The sequence below is a fragment of the Myotis nattereri genome (genome assembly GCF_964212035.1).
Source record: "Myotis nattereri genome assembly, chromosome: 11".
In the NCBI taxonomy this organism is placed as follows: domain Eukaryota; kingdom Metazoa; phylum Chordata; class Mammalia; order Chiroptera; family Vespertilionidae; genus Myotis; species Myotis nattereri.
In genome coordinates, this window is record NC_138086.1 from 53,343,070 (window position 1) to 53,362,321 (window position 19,252).

Here is a 19,252-nt window from a genome sequence, read left to right on the forward strand (position 1 = left end):
GCATCATTTTCCTCTACCTCAATTGTGCTGCCGTGCTAAAACTCTCTTCCCCACTTTTCCCCTTTTGCTGTCCTGTTTCTCTTACCCTATTCCTGCTTTAGATTTTCCCTATTCTTCATACGCCCTGTCTAAATTTCACCCCACTTATATATCCCTTTTCCAATCACCTGCTCTAAATCCTTATCCACCTTTCCCTTATCTTTCTTCACTATCCAAATTTTTTATTCTCTCCTTTTCTCTATTGTTCTGTTGTTGCTTGCTCGATTGTTGAGTATATTGGGGTTTTTTTTCTTTTCTTTTCTTTAAGGATTGTATGTGAGGTTGTTCTGCTTTTTCTTTTTCTGTCTCCCATTCCCCCCCCCCCCCCCCCGGCCAGTTATTTTTGTGCTTCTGCTTTCCCTTGCCTCACTTGATATTATTGGCTGTTTGTAGTTTGTATTCACTCCAGGGATCCGTTGCTGGAATTTGTTCGGATTAGTGGCGGTTTTATCGGAGTTTTCTCCTCATATGAACAGTCTCCTCCCCTCTTCTACTTCATTCTATTTTTCTTTTTTTTCTTTTTCTTCTTTTTTTTTCTTCTCTTTTTTCTGTTTTTCTCTCTATCTTTTTCTCTTCTTTCTTCCTTACCCCCCAACTCTCTTAGCTCGGGTGGCCATCTTTATTTGGGGTTATTAATACCGTAATTCATTTGTGTTCAGTACCTGGTACGTTGTGCCTTGTTGTGTTGTATTTTGTGCCTTTAAATCAACGCAGCAGATCCAAGCAACAGCGGCCTCCTGATCTCCACACGCTCTGTCTGAGGAACAGCTGCTGTGGGTGAAGCCTCCCTCCACCAGCCAGAAGAGCCACAACAGCTGTGAACAGCACCCATCAGAAGACCCGCTAACAACAGAGGAGCAGCTGCTACCACAACCGCCCAAGGAGCAACCACAGCCCGAGGAGCCACTGCCACCTAGGGAGCAGCCACTGAACGACTCAATATCTATATACGTCAGTGAGATCAAACATGGGTAGACAAAGAAATCCCCAAAGGAAAGAAAAGGAGAACTCACCAGAAAAGCAGCTAAGTGATACAGAGGCATACAACATGACAGAAAAAGAATTCAGAATAAGGGTCCTAGAGTGCATACACCGGATGGAGGAAAAAATCGACAACTTATCCAAGGAGCAAGAAGAAACAGATGAAAAAATCGACAACTTAAGTAAGACCCAAGAAGAAATGAAGTGCGATATAGCTGCAATAAAGAACACCATCGAAAGTATCAACAGTAGACTAGGAGAAGCGGAAGACCGAATTAGTGAATTAGAAGACAGGGAAGCAAAACACACCCAAACTGTACTTCAGTTGGAGAAAAAAATTAAGAGACAGGAGGAGAGCCTAAGGGAGCTTTGGGACAACATGGAACGAAACAACATACGAATAATAGGGGTGCCAGAACAACAGAAAGAGGAACAAGGATTAAAAAACCTATTGGAAGAAATAATATCAGAAAACTTCCCTGAGGTGGGGAAGAAAAAAGTCACACAAGCCCAGAGAGTCCCAAACAAGGTGAACCCGAAAAGACCCACACCAAGACACATCATAATTACCATGGCAAATATTCAGGACAAAGAGAGAATCTTACAGGCTGCAAGAGAGAGACGGAAAGTTACATACAAGGGATCTCCCATTAGATTATCAAATGATTTCTCAACAGAAACACATCAGGCCAGAAAAGAATGGACGGAAATTTACAAAGTGATGCAAAGCAAAGGACTGAATCCAAGAATACTCTATCCAGCAAGGCTATCATTCAAAATTGAAGGGGAAATAAGAAGCTTCACAGACAAAAAAAGGCTAAGGGAGTTTATCACCACCAAGCCAGCAATGCAAGAAATGCTAAAGGGACTGGTGTAAAAAGAAGAAATAAAAATCCCAGAAAGAAAACAGCCACACAAAAAAAAGAAATGGCTACAAACAAGTACCTTTCAATAATAACTTTAAATGTAAACGGGCTAAATGCTCCAACCAAAAGATATCGAGTGGCTGAATGGATAAAAAATCATGACCCATACATTTGCTGTCTACAAGAGACCCACCTCATTAGAAAGGACTCACACAGACTGAAAGTGAAGGGATGGAAAAATATCTTTCAGGCTAATGGAAAAGAAAAGAAAGCTGGGGTAGCAATACTTATATCGGACAAAATAGACCTCAAAGTGAAGGCCATAACAAGAGATACGGAAGGCCACTTCATAATACTAAAAGGATCAATACAACAAGAAGATATAACCCTGATAAACATATATGCACCCAATGCAGGAGCACCCAAATACATAAAAAATCTTCTGGAAGATATCAAAGGAGAGATCAACAACAATACAATCATAGTAGGGGACTTTAATACACCACTGTCATCACTGGATAAGTCCTCTAGACAAACAATCAGCAAAGATACAGCAATACTAAATGACTCACTAGATCAGATGGACTTAATAGACATCTTCAGAACACTTCACCCCAGTGCCACGGAATATACATTCTACTCAAGTGCTCATGACACATATTCAAAAATAGACCATATATTGGGTCACAAGCAAAGTATCCCCAAATTCAAGAAGATTGAAATCATAAAAAGCGTCTTCGCAGACCACGATGGCATAATATTAGAAATAAACTACAATAAAAACAACCCAAAATACTCAAACACCTGGAAGATGAATAGCATGCTATTAAATATTGATTGGGTTACCAATGAAATCAAAGAAGAAATTAAAAACATCCTGGAAACTAATGACAATGAAAACACAACAATCCAAAACCTATGGGACACAATGGAAGCAGTCCTGAGAGGGAAGTTTATAGCTCTACAGGCCTATCTCAAAAAACAAGAAAAAATGGTAGTAAATCAGCTAACTCTACAACTCAAAAAATTAGAAAGAGAGCAACAAGAAAACCCCAGAGTGAGCAGAAGGAAGGAGATAATAAAGATTAGAGCAGAAATAAATAACATAGAGACCAAAAAAATAATACAGAAAATCAATGAAACCAAGAGCTGGTTCTTCGAAAGGATAAACAAGATTGACAAACCTCTAGCCAGACTCACCAAGAAGCAAAGAGAGAGGACCCAAATAAACAAAATCAGAAACGATAGAGGCGAAATAACAACAGACCCCACAGAAATACAAATGATTGTTAAAAAATACTATGGACAGCTCTACTCCAGCAAACTAGACAACCTGGAGGAAATGGACAAATTCCTAGAAAAATACAACATTCCAAAACTCAATCAGGAAGAATCTAAAAATCTCAACAGGCCAATGACTATGGAAGAAATTGAAGCAGTCATCAAAAAGCTTCCAGCAAACAAAAGCCCAGGACCAGACGGCTTCACAGGGGAGTTTTACCAAACATTCAAGGAAGAACTAAAACCTATCCTCCTCAGACTACTACAAAAAATTCAAGAGGAAGGAACACTTCCAAGCTCATTCTATGAAGCCAGCATCACCCTAATACCAAAACCAGGTAAAGACAACACAATGAAAGAGAATTATAGGCCAATATCCCTCATGAACATAGATGCCAAAATCCTCAACAAAATCTTAGCAAATCGGATTCAGCAGTACATCAGAAAGATCATACACCATGACCAAGTAGGATTTATCCCAGGGATGCAAGGATGGTACAATATCCGCAAATCAATAAACGTGATACATCACATAAACAAATTGAAAGAAAAAAACCACATGGTCATATCAATTGATGCAGAAAAAGCATTTGACAAAATTCAACACCCATTTTTGATAAAAACTCTCAGCAAGGTGGGAGTAGAAGGATCATACCTCAACATAATAAAAGCCATATATGACAGGCCCACAGCCAACATCATACTCAATGGACAAAAACTTACACCATTTCCCCTAAGAACAGGAACAAGACAGGGATGCCCCCTCTCACCACTCCTGTTCAACATAGTACTGGAAGTGTTAGCCATTGCAATTCGGCAAGAAGAAGAAATGAAAGGCATCCAAATTGGAAAAGAGGAAGTAAAACTGTCCTTATTTGCAGATGACATGATATTATACATACAAAACCCTAGAGACTCCATCAAAAAGCTACTAGACTTAATACATGAATTTGGCAATGTAGCAGGATACAAAATTAACCCGAAGAAATCTGAGGCATTTCTATACACCAATAGTGAACTTTCAGAAAGAGAGATTATAAAAACAATCCCGTTTACCATTGCACCAAAAAAACTAAGCTACCTAGGAATAATCTTAACTAAAGAGGTAAAAGACCTCTACTCAGAAAACTACAGGACGTTGAAAAAAGATATAGAGGAAGACATAAACAGATGGAAGAACATACCGTGTTCATGGATTGGTAGAATCAACATCATTAAAATGTCCATACTACCCAAAGCAATCTATAAATTCAACGCACTTCCCATTAAAATACCAACAGCATACTTCACAGATCTAGAACGAACTCTCCAACAATTCATCTGGAATAAAAAAAGACCCCGAATAGCTGCAGCAATCCTGAAAAAGAACAAAGTAGGTGGGATCTCAATACCAGATATCAAGTTGTATTACAAAGCCACTGTTCTCAAAACTGCCTGGTACTGGCACAAGAATAGGCATATAGATCAATGGAATAGAATAGAGAGCCCAGAAATCGGCCCGAACCAATATGGTCAATTAATATTTGACAAAGGAGGCAAGAACATACAATGGAGCCAAGATAGTCTCTTCAATAAATGGTGTTGGGAAAATTGGACAGATATATGCAAGAAAATGAAACTAGACCACCAACTTACACCATACACAAAAATAAACTCAAAATGGATAAAGGACTTAAATGTACGACAGGAAACCATAAAAATTCTAGAAGAATCCAAAGGCAACAAAATCTCAGACATATGCCGAAGCAATTTCTTCACTGATACAGCTCCTAGGGCACTTGAAACTAAAGAGAAAATGAACAAATGGGACTACATCAAAATAAAAAGCTTCTTCACAGCAAAAGAAACCATCAACAAAACAATGAGAAAACCCACTGTGTGGGAAAACATATTTGCCAATGTCATATCTGATAAGGGCCTAATCTCCAAAATCTATAGGGAACTCATACAACTTAACAAAAGGAAGATAAACAATCCAATCAAAAAATGGGCAAAGGACTTAAATAGACACCTTTCAAAAGAGGACATTCAGAAAGCCAAGAGACATATGAAAACATGCTCAAAGTCACTAATCATCCGAGAGATGCAAATCAAAACAACAATGAGGTACCATCTCACACCTGTCAGACTGGCTATCATCAACAAATCAACAAACGACAAGTGCTGGAGAGGATGTGGAGAAAAAGGAACACTTGTGCACTGCTGGTGGGAATGCAGACTGGTGCAGCCACTATGGAAGACAGTATGGAGTTTCCTTAAAAAACTGACAATGGAACTCCCATTTGACCCTGTGATCCCACTTCTAGGAATATATCCCAAGAAACCAGAAACACCAATCAGAAAAGATATATGCACCCCTATGTTCATAGCAGCACAATTCACCATAGCTAAGATCTGGAAACAGCCTAAGTGTCCATCAGTAGATGAATGGATTAGAAAACTGTGGTACATCTACACGATGGAATACTATGCTGCTCTAAAAAGGAAGGAACTCTTACCATTTGCAACGTCATGGATGGAACTGGAGAGCATTATGCTAAGTGAAAGAAGCCAGTCAATGAAGGAAACATACCACATGATCTCACTCATTCATGGATAATAGAGACCATTATAAACTTTTGAACAATAATAGATACAGAGGCAGAGCTGCCTCAAACAGATTGTCAAACTGCAGCGGGAAGGCCGGGGAGGGTTGGGGGGCAGGAGGTAGGGGGGTAAGAGATCAACTAAAGGACTTATATGCATGCATATAAGCATAACCAATGGACATAAGACACTGGGGGATAGGGGAGGCTGGGGGACTGTCTAGGGCGGGGGGATAAAATGGACACATATGTAATACCCTTTGTAATACTTTAAGCAATAAAAAAAAAGAAGTAAGAGGAGATATTGAAGAAACAGGAATTATATTGGTGTTTCGAGTTACATTTTATCAGATTGAAAAAGTAAATGATTTTCAGTAGAAAAGTGTCATGGTGCAATTAGTATTTTATGTGATCATTCTGGCAGAAAAGTGAAAGATGAATTTAGATTAAAAATCAAGATAGGGAAGATTGATGTGGTTATTGTTAGGAATGAGAAAGAAGTAAAATGGGAGTGAGAGAAAAATAAAATCTAGAATAGTGGTATTTGGGATGAAAAAAAGGAAAGGATTTCAGAAATATGTCATATCACTAGGTAGGCATGGTCATTGAATGTGAGGCTATGGAGAAGAATAATGACTCAGATTTTTAGCTTAGGGAACATTATATACCTAAAGGTAGCTAATTCAATATGGTAAAGGGAGGAGCAGGAGTTTGGGGGGAGGAGGTATAGGGGGTTAGGTGATGAGCCCAGTTTGGTTATACTGAACTTAAGGTTTAGTGTGGTCATTCTCACTTAACAAAACTTTACCAGGCACCCATCACTTGTAATATTGGGGTGAAAGGGCCGCATATGCATTTGCTAAATATAACCTGACCTTGTTTATGACCTCTTATATCTTACTGTCACCTGCTCCTCCCAAAGCTGCTCTTTCCACCTCCAGCCATGAAAGAAACATATTGACAACAGAGTCAGTATGTTGATGTGCTCAGGAGGAAGGATTGTGAAGGAAGAAGAGAGAGAGGGGAAAATAGTTAGGCTCTGGAGTCCAGCCTAAAGAAAGGCTCTTGAATTATTTCAGTATGAAGTCTTCTAGAATTACATGGCCAAAATTTATTCTCTGTTAACTCAGTGACTACTAGAAAACAATAAACACCAGAATACTTAACACATTTCTTGGCTACTTTAATGTAAAATAATTTAAAAGATCATAAAAATTATGCTAAGCAAAATAAACCAGTCAGATAAAGACAACTATCACATGATCTCACTCATTTGTGGAATCTAATGAACAAAATAGATCAAGAGACATAGACACATGGAACAGACTATTAAATCTCAGAGAGAGAGGGAGGTGGGTGGGTGGGTGGGTAGAAAGAGACCAACCAAAGAACTTGTATGCATAACCCATCGTCATAGACAACAGTGTGGTGAAGGTCTGGGGTGGGGGCTGGGGCAGGCTAAAAGGGGTCAATGGGGAAAAGGAGGGGACATATATAATACTTTCAACAATAAAGATTAAAAAACACAAAGTATCTATTTGAAGAGTTAATTTTAAGTTCTTTGATTTTTGTTTTTCATGATATTTGAACTCAGGATTTATGAAATTTGTAAGTAAATATTACTTCAAATTTTTTAAGTTACTTTTTTTTAAAATACATTTTATTGATTTTTTACAGAGAGGAAGGGAGAGAGACAGAGAGCCAGAAACATCGATGAGAGAGAAACATCGATCAGCTGCCTCCTGCACATCTTCCACTGGGGATGTGTCCGCAACCCAGGTACATGCTCTTGACCGGAATCGAACCTGGGACCCTTCAGTCCGCAAGCCGACGCTCTATCCACTGAGCCAAACCGGTTTCGGCAAGTTACTTTTTTATTGTGATAAAATATAAGTAACATTGTACGATTTTCTATTTTAACTATAATCACACAGATCAATGGCATAAAGTAATTCACATTGCTGGACAAACATCACTGCCATCAATTTCCAAAACTTAGGATACTTTGATTTTTTAAGGTATTACTTTTTATAAAAATCAAGACCCATTTTATCACCTGTCTTTCCATTTTACATACTCCACTTAAAAAATGGAATTTCTGCTGTGCTCTAAAATTATATCTAGAGCAATTCCTGCATAAATTGAAGATCAGCTTACGGATATTTAAATTCGGCAAAGAATTTTAACATTCTACCAATTCTTATGTTCTATAAGAAAAATACTGTCTTATTGAATCGAGGCAAAGAACACTTTCTATTTAAACCATGCCAATGTTATGAATGCTAAACATTTTCACCAGTTGAAGTGAAATTTAAAGTTCAGAACTCCATGTGGTTCTAGGAAAAGTAGAGTATGCCAGAATGTGAAATAACAATAATAAGCCATAGTCTAGTATACTTCTTGGCCTTCTGTAGACTGTAATAAATGTTTTATATGAATAAAAGTATTTACAAGGAGAGAAAATTAAATATGTTATTTAAAATGTATTATTAATTCAACAATTGTATAGATTATGATAATTAATAGGTGAAATGAATGTCCAATTACTAATTGAAAGGAAACAACAAATGTATTACAAGTACTCGTGTGAAATAAGCTAAAGTTATTCTAAAACATTAATTAGATTTTAATAGACATAGACTTTTAAAAGCTGGAGCAAAGCAGTAGGTGGTTTCCAAAGGTCACCCTGGAGGGACTGTGTCCTGAGGATGGACTGGACCTTTCCAGGTTGAGAGCCACAGCGGGGAGTAGCTGCAGCGAGTGCAGACAGTGGGGCCAGGCCACCTGTGTTTCAGCCTGTACTTTGCCATTTATTATCTGCGTGGAACAAGGCGAACTATTTAACCTTTGTCTGCCTCAATTGCTTTATCCATAAAATGAAACCAATCATAAGTTTTGTGAGCATTAAGCGTGTCAGTACAGGCCAAGTGTCTAAAACTGTACATGGAACAAATTAAAAACTTAATAATTGTTATATATTATTATTGCCATTCATCCTGCATGATTTAAAACAGCACGAAAGCTAAATTCCCCTTTTCCCTGAGAAGAGTCCAAAGTCATACAGAGTACTAATGAAAGGTGCTTGTTTTCATGGTCTTTTATTTATTCTCTTATTACTCAGGCTGATGAAAAGTGACCTTTTATGCAAGACAAGAACAATGCTATTACCACCACCACTACCATCCTATATTACAAACACCATCACCACGAGCATTGCAACCACCATCACCATTGTCACTGACAGCATCTTCTTAGCTTTTCATGACCACCCTCGTTGCCGCCACCACCATCATGATTGTCACAACTGTCATCATCACCATAACCAAAGTTTCTCCACAATTTCCATCATCACAGTCATCAGCACTGTTACTCCAACGCCATAATCCTAACCATCACCACCAGCACTGCCACCACCACCGCCACCACCATTGCCACTACCACCACCATCGCCACCACAACCACCACGGCCACCATCACCACCACCACCACTCTACCACTCGCAACAGCAACAACACCTTTAACCTCCATATGAGTATAAATGTAAACTTAAAAATGTCATTGGGAAATGAACAATAACAGACAAGATCTAAGTGTATATATGCTGGTAAAGGGAGAGGAACAGGAAATTCAGAGGGAGGGAGGGGGGGAGAGAGAGAGAGAGAGAGAGAGAGAGAGAGAGAGAGAGAGAGAGAGAGAGAGAGAGAGAGAACATTAATGTGAGAGTTACATAGATTGGTTGCCTCCCATACGCCCAGACCAGGGATGGAACCTACAACCTAGGCATGTGCCCTGACTGGGAATTGACCCTGTTACCTTCTGGCATATGGGACTATGCTCCAACCAACTGAGCCACACCAGCCAGGGCAGGAACAGGAAAATTTTAAAAGGGTGTTTGGTCCCATGTACAGAGATAGTAAAAGGCATAAGAAGTAGCCAGTCTAGAGTAACTTTTCATATGTTTGTTTTACACCATTATTACAGAACTAATGTATTTCACAAACTTGGGGTTCAAGTAGCTAAAAGGACTATCTTAGGAATAAACAAAGAGTTATATGGATGTGCTGTGAACAACGACTGAGCCAATAATTTCCGAGTAAAACCCCTAGAGAGGTATGATTAAAACTTCCCTCCTTTATGCTAAGTTATACTGTTTGGAATCTGTAGCTAAAATTGTTCAAACTAGTGGTTAATCAAAAAGAAACCTGGATTTGAGTTCCATATCTGCTTCATATCTGACCTTGAGTAGATTATTTAACCTTCCAAAGCATCAGTTTTCTCCATCTGAAAAGTGGTGATAACCATTACTTAGAGTTTGTGTAAATATTTATTAAATACTAATATAATGTACTATGTCAATTATTCCTCAATTAAAAAAAAAACATGCACTGCCAGCACTTAGCAAAATGCTAATACTAACCTAATATTAAAACCTCCCCAATAACTCTCTAAACAGTGTTGCACCCAATCTTAAGGCAAGAGTGAACATCGATTCATTTCTTTTGCTCATCCCTTATCCCTCACCCCAAGGGAACTCATTAGCAAATTCTTTCTGCTTCAGTTCCAGAAGGTAGCTCAAATCCATCCACTTCCCTGCCACTATCCTTGCCCGGCCCCAGACTACTTTGATAGATCCTGTCTCCCAGCTGCAAGTCAGAACAATCTATTCTCCACGTAGCAGCCAAGGTGAACTTTAAACATATCAATCAGATGATGCTCAAAGCCTCAAGAGTTTCCTATTATACTTACAATCAGATGCTAACACTTTACCATCATTTTTCTACCTGACCTGACCCCTGTCCATCTTTTACTTTATCTCTCACCACTTGCCCCCTACTTCTAGAAACTTTGGTCATACCACCCTTCTTACTGTTTCTTTAACACCCTGAGCTTCGACTCTTCTTTCAAAGAAGCCTCCCAGATCCACCCATACAGTAGTATTCTCCATACTTTACCCAGTTCCTCTTCATTTTTTGCCTTGTTTTTTCATAACTCTTGTAATCTGAGGTTATGTTATATTTCTATTTATATTTATTCAATCTCATATTATCAGAAGTAAGTTCCTTGAAGACAATTAAATTATTGATCATGGTCTATTCTGTTTCATTATTTCAATGTTCTATAATTGATCATGATTATGTTTCCATTCTTAGGGCCAACAGCAGTGCCTAGCATGTTTTTGAAATGTAACAAAATGTTCACTATTCAGATGAAAATAGAAATTTTGGGGGGTATAAATGTCTGACTTAACTAATATCTCATTATGGAGAAAAGCATAGGGGGAGTTTTTCTAGAGAGAAGGGAGCCCTCAAATCCCCAAATGGAGGCAAAAGAACAGATGGGAGACTTTCGTCTGAAGGTCTCATATATAATTTCCTCAAAGCTAGTCTGAAGCACGTTTAAGAAAGGTACAAGAAAGTTTATCGATTTTGTTTAGTTTCAGAGTATATAATTGATCTGTGGGGTTTAAAGTTTACACCTAGGCTAACACAAACATTCCAAAGCTAAATCACTGTAAAGGGAATATAATGCTTAAAACCGGAATGCAATTGCTTTACCACATAACTAAGAAAATAAATGGTACATCTTAGATATTATGATTATTTAGTTGTAGATATATGTGATTAGTTAGTTATAGGAGGATATAATACCTAGTAAGCAGAAATGAAAGTGACTAGAATTTCAACTACTCTACTCACAGTGCATGGGGTCTGCATCCATGGTTCCCCATCGATCTGCATTGGCAAAGACTTGCTAGTCCTGGAAGAAAATATTTCCTTTTAAGTATATCACTGAAATACTTTACCCAACAGACTACATATGTAAGACATAAGCTAATGAGACCAGAAAATGCAAATATGATAACTTGAGATACAAATAAGACAAATGTCGTTATCAGAGTCCTGCGTACTTTTAATTAGTTTGTAGTGATGCCAGGTCAACCCCCATTTTCAATTAGAGAGCTAGAACTACCTGATGACCACGGAGGAGCACTGAGCCAGCCGCCGCCCAGCACTTTTCAGTCCTGTGTATATTTGCCCCATCTCCATGGCTCCTTCCAAGCCAACCACCTCCAGCAGCTGATCACTCAGATCTGAAAGGAAACAGAAGCCTTGTAAGTTACAGTGCACAGGCATGTGTGTACAATGTAATGACATTAGATATGGAGCTGGAAAATCAAAGCTACTTCACAAAGAAAGCTTCCCTGTCTTGGATACTGTCAGTAATGAAATGATGGCCTATTTAAGACATTCTCAGTTTAACTAAACCTTGAGGTGCTGTGGGAAAAGATTTGCTGTCAGCTTATTCTAAAACAAAATGGGAAGAAGGGATTGCGAGCCAAATAATGCCAAAAAATATACCAGTCGTTTTTAACATCAACAAACTTAATGTTATTCCACATGTATATGTGGAACATTATACATCCCACATCAGACATTTGGCAGCAAACACACATTTCAGCACTATAAATAAAGTATGAGGCTATGCTGTCAAATATGATTTTGTTAACTTACTCCAACAAAAGACCTAAGAGATCATGCAATTACAGTTCTCATTTTAGACAAAAGAAGACTGAGTCTCTAAATCACTGAGAGACTTGTCCAGAGTCATAGGTAACTCTGTGCAGAAGTTCAAGAAACAACATTAATTTCTTGCAATGCTTTCCTGATAATAGGAATATGCTGCAGAAGTAGAATAGATAATTAGCACAGTGCAATCATTTTTTTTTAACAGGAAGACAGCAGAGAGAGTCCAATTGTAATAGGCATTGCTTGTTGAGTGTTTACAAAGTGCCTGCCACTGGACTAATCTCTTTCTATATATTATCTCATTTATTCTGCCTGAAAACCACTTTAAGGCAAATATGATTATCCTCATTTTTAGACAAAGAAACTGAAAATTAGAGAATTTATTCATATCCACATACCTAGGAAGTGACAAAGCCAAAGTTTAAACCCAACTACATTTTGTTTCATAACCACTATGTTATATTTGATAAATCAGCCATATCAGAAATGTTTCTTACATAGGAAGAGAGGTTTTTTCTTACATAGGAAGAGAGGTTGGGAGGGACTTTAAAAATATGTATATTTTTATTGTTTTCAGAGAGGAAGGGAGAGGGAGAGAGAGAGAGAGAGAGAGAGAGAGAGAGAGAGAGAGAGAGAGAGAAACATTAATGTGAGAGTTACATAGATTGGTTGCCTCCCATACGCCCAGACCAGGGATGGAACCTACAACCTAGGCATGTGCCCTGACTGGGAATTGACCCTGTTACCTTCTGGCATATGGGACTATGCTCCAACCAACTGAGCCACACCAGCCAGGGCAGGAACAGGAAAATTTTAAAAGGGTGTTTGGTCCCATGTACAGAGATAGTAAAAGGCATAAGAAGTAGCCAGTCTAGAGTAACTTTTCATATGTTTGTTTTACACCATTATTACAGAACTAATGTATTTCACAAACTTGGGGTTCAAGTAGCTAAAAGGACTATCTTAGGAATAAACAAAGAGTTATATGGATGTGCTGTGAACAACGACTGAGCCAATAATTTCCGAGTAAAACCCCTAGAGAGGTATGATTAAAACTTCCCTCCTTTATGCTAAGTTATACTGTTTGGAATCTGTAGCTAAAATTGTTCAAACTAGTGGTTAATCAAAAAGAAACCTGGATTTGAGTTCCATATCTGCTTCATATCTGACCTTGAGTAGATTATTTAACCTTCCAAAGCATCAGTTTTCTCCATCTGAAAAGTGGTGATAACCATTACTTAGAGTTTGTGTAAATATTTATTAAATACTAATATAATGTACTATGTCAATTATTCCTCAATTAAAAAAAAAACATGCACTGCCAGCACTTAGCAAAATGCTAATACTAACCTAATATTAAAACCTCCCCAATAACTCTCTAAACAGTGTTGCACCCAATCTTAAGGCAAGAGTGAACATCGATTCATTTCTTTTGCTCATCCCTTATCCCTCACCCCAAGGGAACTCATTAGCAAATTCTTTCTGCTTCAGTTCCAGAAGGTAGCTCAAATCCATCCACTTCCCTGCCACTATCCTTGCCCGGCCCCAGACTACTTTGATAGATCCTGTCTCCCAGCTGCAAGTCAGAACAATCTATTCTCCACGTAGCAGCCAAGGTGAACTTTAAACATATCAATCAGATGATGCTCAAAGCCTCAAGAGTTTCCTATTATACTTACAATCAGATGCTAACACTTTACCATCATTTTTCTACCTGACCTGACCCCTGTCCATCTTTTACTTTATCTCTCACCACTTGCCCCCTACTTCTAGAAACTTTGGTCATACCACCCTTCTTACTGTTTCTTTAACACCCTGAGCTTCGACTCTTCTTTCAAAGAAGCCTCCCAGATCCACCCATACAGTAGTATTCTCCATACTTTACCCAGTTCCTCTTCATTTTTTGCCTTGTTTTTTCATAACTCTTGTAATCTGAGGTTATGTTATATTTCTATTTATATTTATTCAATCTCATATTATCAGAAGTAAGTTCCTTGAAGACAATTAAATTATTGATCATGGTCTATTCTGTTTCATTATTTCAATGTTCTATAATTGATCATGATTATGTTTCCATTCTTAGGGCCAACAGCAGTGCCTAGCATGTTTTTGAAATGTAACAAAATGTTCACTATTCAGATGAAAATAGAAATTTTGGGGGGTATAAATGTCTGACTTAACTAATATCTCATTATGGAGAAAAGCATAGGGGGAGTTTTTCTAGAGAGAAGGGAGCCCTCAAATCCCCAAATGGAGGCAAAAGAACAGATGGGAGACTTTCGTCTGAAGGTCTCATATATAATTTCCTCAAAGCTAGTCTGAAGCACGTTTAAGAAAGGTACAAGAAAGTTTATCGATTTTGTTTAGTTTCAGAGTATATAATTGATCTGTGGGGTTTAAAGTTTACACCTAGGCTAACACAAACATTCCAAAGCTAAATCACTGTAAAGGGAATATAATGCTTAAAACCGGAATGCAATTGCTTTACCACATAACTAAGAAAATAAATGGTACATCTTAGATATTATGATTATTTAGTTGTAGATATATGTGATTAGTTAGTTATAGGAGGATATAATACCTAGTAAGCAGAAATGAAAGTGACTAGAATTTCAACTACTCTACTCACAGTGCATGGGGTCTGCATCCATGGTTCCCCATCGATCTGCATTGGCAAAGACTTGCTAGTCCTGGAAGAAAATATTTCCTTTTAAGTATATCACTGAAATACTTTACCCAACAGACTACATATGTAAGACATAAGCTAATGAGACCAGAAAATGCAAATATGATAACTTGAGATACAAATAAGACAAATGTCGTTATCAGAGTCCTGCGTACTTTTAATTAGTTTGTAGTGATGCCAGGTCAACCCCCATTTTCAATTAGAGAGCTAGAACTACCTGATGACCACGGAGGAGCACTGAGCCAGCCGCCGCCCAGCACTTTTCAGTCCTGTGTATATTTGCCCCATCTCCATGGCTCCTTCCAAGCCAACCACCTCCAGCAGCTGATCACTCAGATCTGAAAGGAAACAGAAGCCTTGTAAGTTACAGTGCACAGGCATGTGTGTACAATGTAATGACATTAGATATGGAGCTGGAAAATCAAAGCTACTTCACAAAGAAAGCTTCCCTGTCTTGGATACTGTCAGTAATGAAATGATGGCCTATTTAAGACATTCTCAGTTTAACTAAACCTTGAGGTGCTGTGGGAAAAGATTTGCTGTCAGCTTATTCTAAAACAAAATGGGAAGAAGGGATTGCGAGCCAAATAATGCCAAAAAATATACCAGTCGTTTTTAACATCAACAAACTTAATGTTATTCCACATGTATATGTGGAACATTATACATCCCACATCAGACATTTGGCAGCAAACACACATTTCAGCACTATAAATAAAGTATGAGGCTATGCTGTCAAATATGATTTTGTTAACTTACTCCAACAAAAGACCTAAGAGATCATGCAATTACAGTTCTCATTTTAGACAAAAGAAGACTGAGTCTCTAAATCACTGAGAGACTTGTCCAGAGTCATAGGTAACTCTGTGCAGAAGTTCAAGAAACAACATTAATTTCTTGCAATGCTTTCCTGATAATAGGAATATGCTGCAGAAGTAGAATAGATAATTAGCACAGTGCAATCATTTTTTTTTAACAGGAAGACAGCAGAGAGAGTCCAATTGTAATAGGCATTGCTTGTTGAGTGTTTACAAAGTGCCTGCCACTGGACTAATCTCTTTCTATATATTATCTCATTTATTCTGCCTGAAAACCACTTTAAGGCAAATATGATTATCCTCATTTTTAGACAAAGAAACTGAAAATTAGAGAATTTATTCATATCCACATACCTAGGAAGTGACAAAGCCAAAGTTTAAACCCAACTACATTTTGTTTCATAACCACTATGTTATATTTGATAAATCAGCCATATCAGAAATGTTTCTTACATAGGAAGAGAGGTTTTTTCTTACATAGGAAGAGAGGTTGGGAGGGACTTTAAAAATATGTATATTTTTATTGTTTTCAGAGAGGAAGGGAGAGGGAGAGAGAGATAGAAACATCAACGATGACAGAGAATCATTGATTGCCTGCCTCCTACATGCCCTCAACTGGGGATCGAGCCCACAGCCAGGGCATGTGCCCTGACCAGGAATCGAACTGTGACTTCCTGGTTCATAGGTCCATGCTCAACCACTGAGCCACACTGGCCAGGTGGGAGGCACTTTTTACTCAGCTAGAAAACAAAAAGTGCACTCACTTCAGTAGAATCCTGCAGAACTAGCTCTGACATATAACCTATCAGCTTTCTTATTGAGCAAAGAATGCTTGAACCTTTGATTTGGAGGTGAAACTCTAGGTGCATATATAGGGTCCTTTTATTTTAATACTAGAGGCCCAGTGCACGGATTCGCAATCTGATCCCCTCGGGGGATGTTGGAGAGCCGGTTTTGGCCTGATCCCTGCAGGCCAGGCCGAGAGACCCCACTGGTGCACAAATCTGGGCACTGGGCCTCTAGTATGCTTTTAAGATCTTTGGTTAATCTCTTCCCACCCTTCCCCCTTCCCTTTGAGATTCATTAGTCTGTTCCATGTTTCCATGCCTGTGCATTGAGCGTCTGCCCCCTGGTGGTCAGTCTGTGTCATAGCTACCGGCCGGTTGGCCCATTGCTTAGGCTTTTATAGATATAGGTTCTCATGAGTTTTCAAATGTAAATAGTTTAATATTGTTTTAGTAGCAGAATGCTGGACGTTGTGTCAGATTGGGAGGTATGATGATTATATAAGGTAATCATGTAATAGCTGGTCATAGCTAAAGTTCTATTTGAAGGAAAACAAGCAAATGTGTTTCATATGGACTTCATTTTGTATGGAAAACCTTTATTCTCTGCTAAGAAATCAATTTGAGCATGCAGTTCAGAGATGTAGATGATACATTTCCAGTATAGTTCAAGTGTGTGGCAAATAACACTTTGAAATCCCCAAGTTTGTTAGGCTCATGATCACTGGCAAATTTAATAACCTTTGAAACAGAAAGTGTGACAAAGTATTTCTTAAGCGAACTGATAAAAAAATCTGTATTTTCAAACTTTAAGCTATAGCTGCAGCATGTTTTTATTCTCTAAATAAAAACAACCTTCCAGCCACAAAGTCAAATGTTAACAAGTCATAATAATTTAGAGCATTCACCTTGCTGTTCTAAACCCTAGTTAGACTTATTTTTCATGAAACTTACTGTTTCTAGTTTAAATTTATGTCGCCAAGAACAGATGGACAAGGAATGGAAACATATTCTTTCAGCTGTAGCCTGCACTAAAATGTGCTTGGCTCTATCGCCTGGGTGTTATACACATTTCTTAGATATGTCAACCAGAAAACTACATTGTGGCAAGCACTAAAACCCCAGATGTGTGTCTGGTGGTATTTATAAAACAACCACTACCACAACAAGATTGAAGTTCATATTTAGTATTATACACTTTGCACTGCCTGGTTCGTAAACAGGTGAAATTTTATACCAATTTCTGTAAAGATCTGGTTAATAGGAACTATACTACAAGAATTGAAACACTTTCTCACAAGAGTTAATCTGTGAGCCCTAACTTTTCCATGAATCACGGGGACTTTCTACACCCACGCCATATTGCTACTGTCTACCACTCTCCTCATTTTTCCCTTCTTTTAATTTGTCTTCATTTTTCTCCCAGAAAAAAATGCCCTGATACTCAATTTTACCATTAATCATCATTAATGAAGCTTTCTTATAGATTTAGATTGGGAGGGTATGATGATTATATAAGTTAATAATGGAATAGCTGGTCATAGCTAAAGTTCTATTTGAAGAAAACAAGCAAATGTGTTTCATATGGACACTTTCAAACTTTCACGTTCTTGCTAACACAAAAAACTGAGTAGAAATACTGGAAACTTTACAAACTCTGGTAAAGGTAAATTAATACATATTCCTTTTAATTAGGTGTACACAAAAATAAAAAAGAAACGCTAAATTTGTGCTGCACAAATTTGCTTCTATAACACACTCACATTATTTGATGCAATAGTCTGCAATGTCTGTGTACAACTGATGCCTCTTACACATTGTCTTTGAGATCAGGGTCCTGATTGATTTCAGACTAAGATAGTTTCTGTCTTATAAAACTCTGAACTGTTCCTATATGTGGTAACATCTAAAAATATAAAAGACTTGTCGCTTCACAGTCTAGTTAAAATTTCTTTTAAGTGAAAGACCCCTTGGGATGTCATAACCAACCAGATGAACCTACTTAATTGGTTTGCTACCTGGCTGTTGATTTCATACTTAACCGTAGGAGTAGCAAACTACAGCCTATGAATAAAATCTGGCTCAACGCCTATTTCTATATGGCTTGTGAGCTAAAAATGGTTTTTACATGTTTACAAAGTGGAAAAAATTTTAAAAGATTAATATATTGTGACATCTGAGGATTACATCAAATTCCAAGTTCAGTGTTCATAAGTTAGTTTTTATTGGAACACAGCTACACTCATCCACTTAGGTGTTGTCTATGTTTGCTTTCACACTACAATAGCAGGGTAGTTGCAACAGAGACCAGTAGGCCCTGCAAAGCCTGAAACACTGATTACCTGGATCTTTAGAGAAAAAGTGCCCAACTCTGCTTAAGAGAAACATGAACTCTTCCAGGTCAATGAGGTTTTCACTTTAGTACTGCCACTACAACTATTAAGTGGCATTAAGGTGGCCTGGAAGTCCAAATTCCTCAGTGTATGTCTTTCTGCATAGAATAGCTGTTCTCAACCATGGAGTCTTCTCACCACACGCATGTGCTGTGAGATTTCTCACTATCAGTTTGTTATTAATCACGAAATACCCCAGTTTCCATAAACTTTGTGACAAAAGAAATTAGAGCAGCTTCACATTTAATATTCAACTCGGCCATTGCATCCTGGTTAGCTCTCTTGAGTGTG

The 19,252-nt window shown here is 38.1% G+C and overlaps 1 protein-coding gene across 1 annotated transcript in view; it reads right to left on the reverse strand.

The window, feature by feature from the left end:
* Positions 1-19,252, reverse strand: part of DGKB (diacylglycerol kinase beta) — a 530,693-nt gene that overhangs the window by 24,208 nt on the left and 487,233 nt on the right. The window contains exons 24-25 of the mRNA XM_081101920.1: positions 15,183-15,303; positions 14,909-14,969 (exon numbers count right to left, since the gene is read on the reverse strand). Of these exons, the coding sequence (XP_080958046.1) occupies positions 14,909-14,969; positions 15,183-15,303 (182 nt within the window). The remainder of the gene's footprint in view (positions 1-14,908; positions 14,970-15,182; positions 15,304-19,252) is intronic.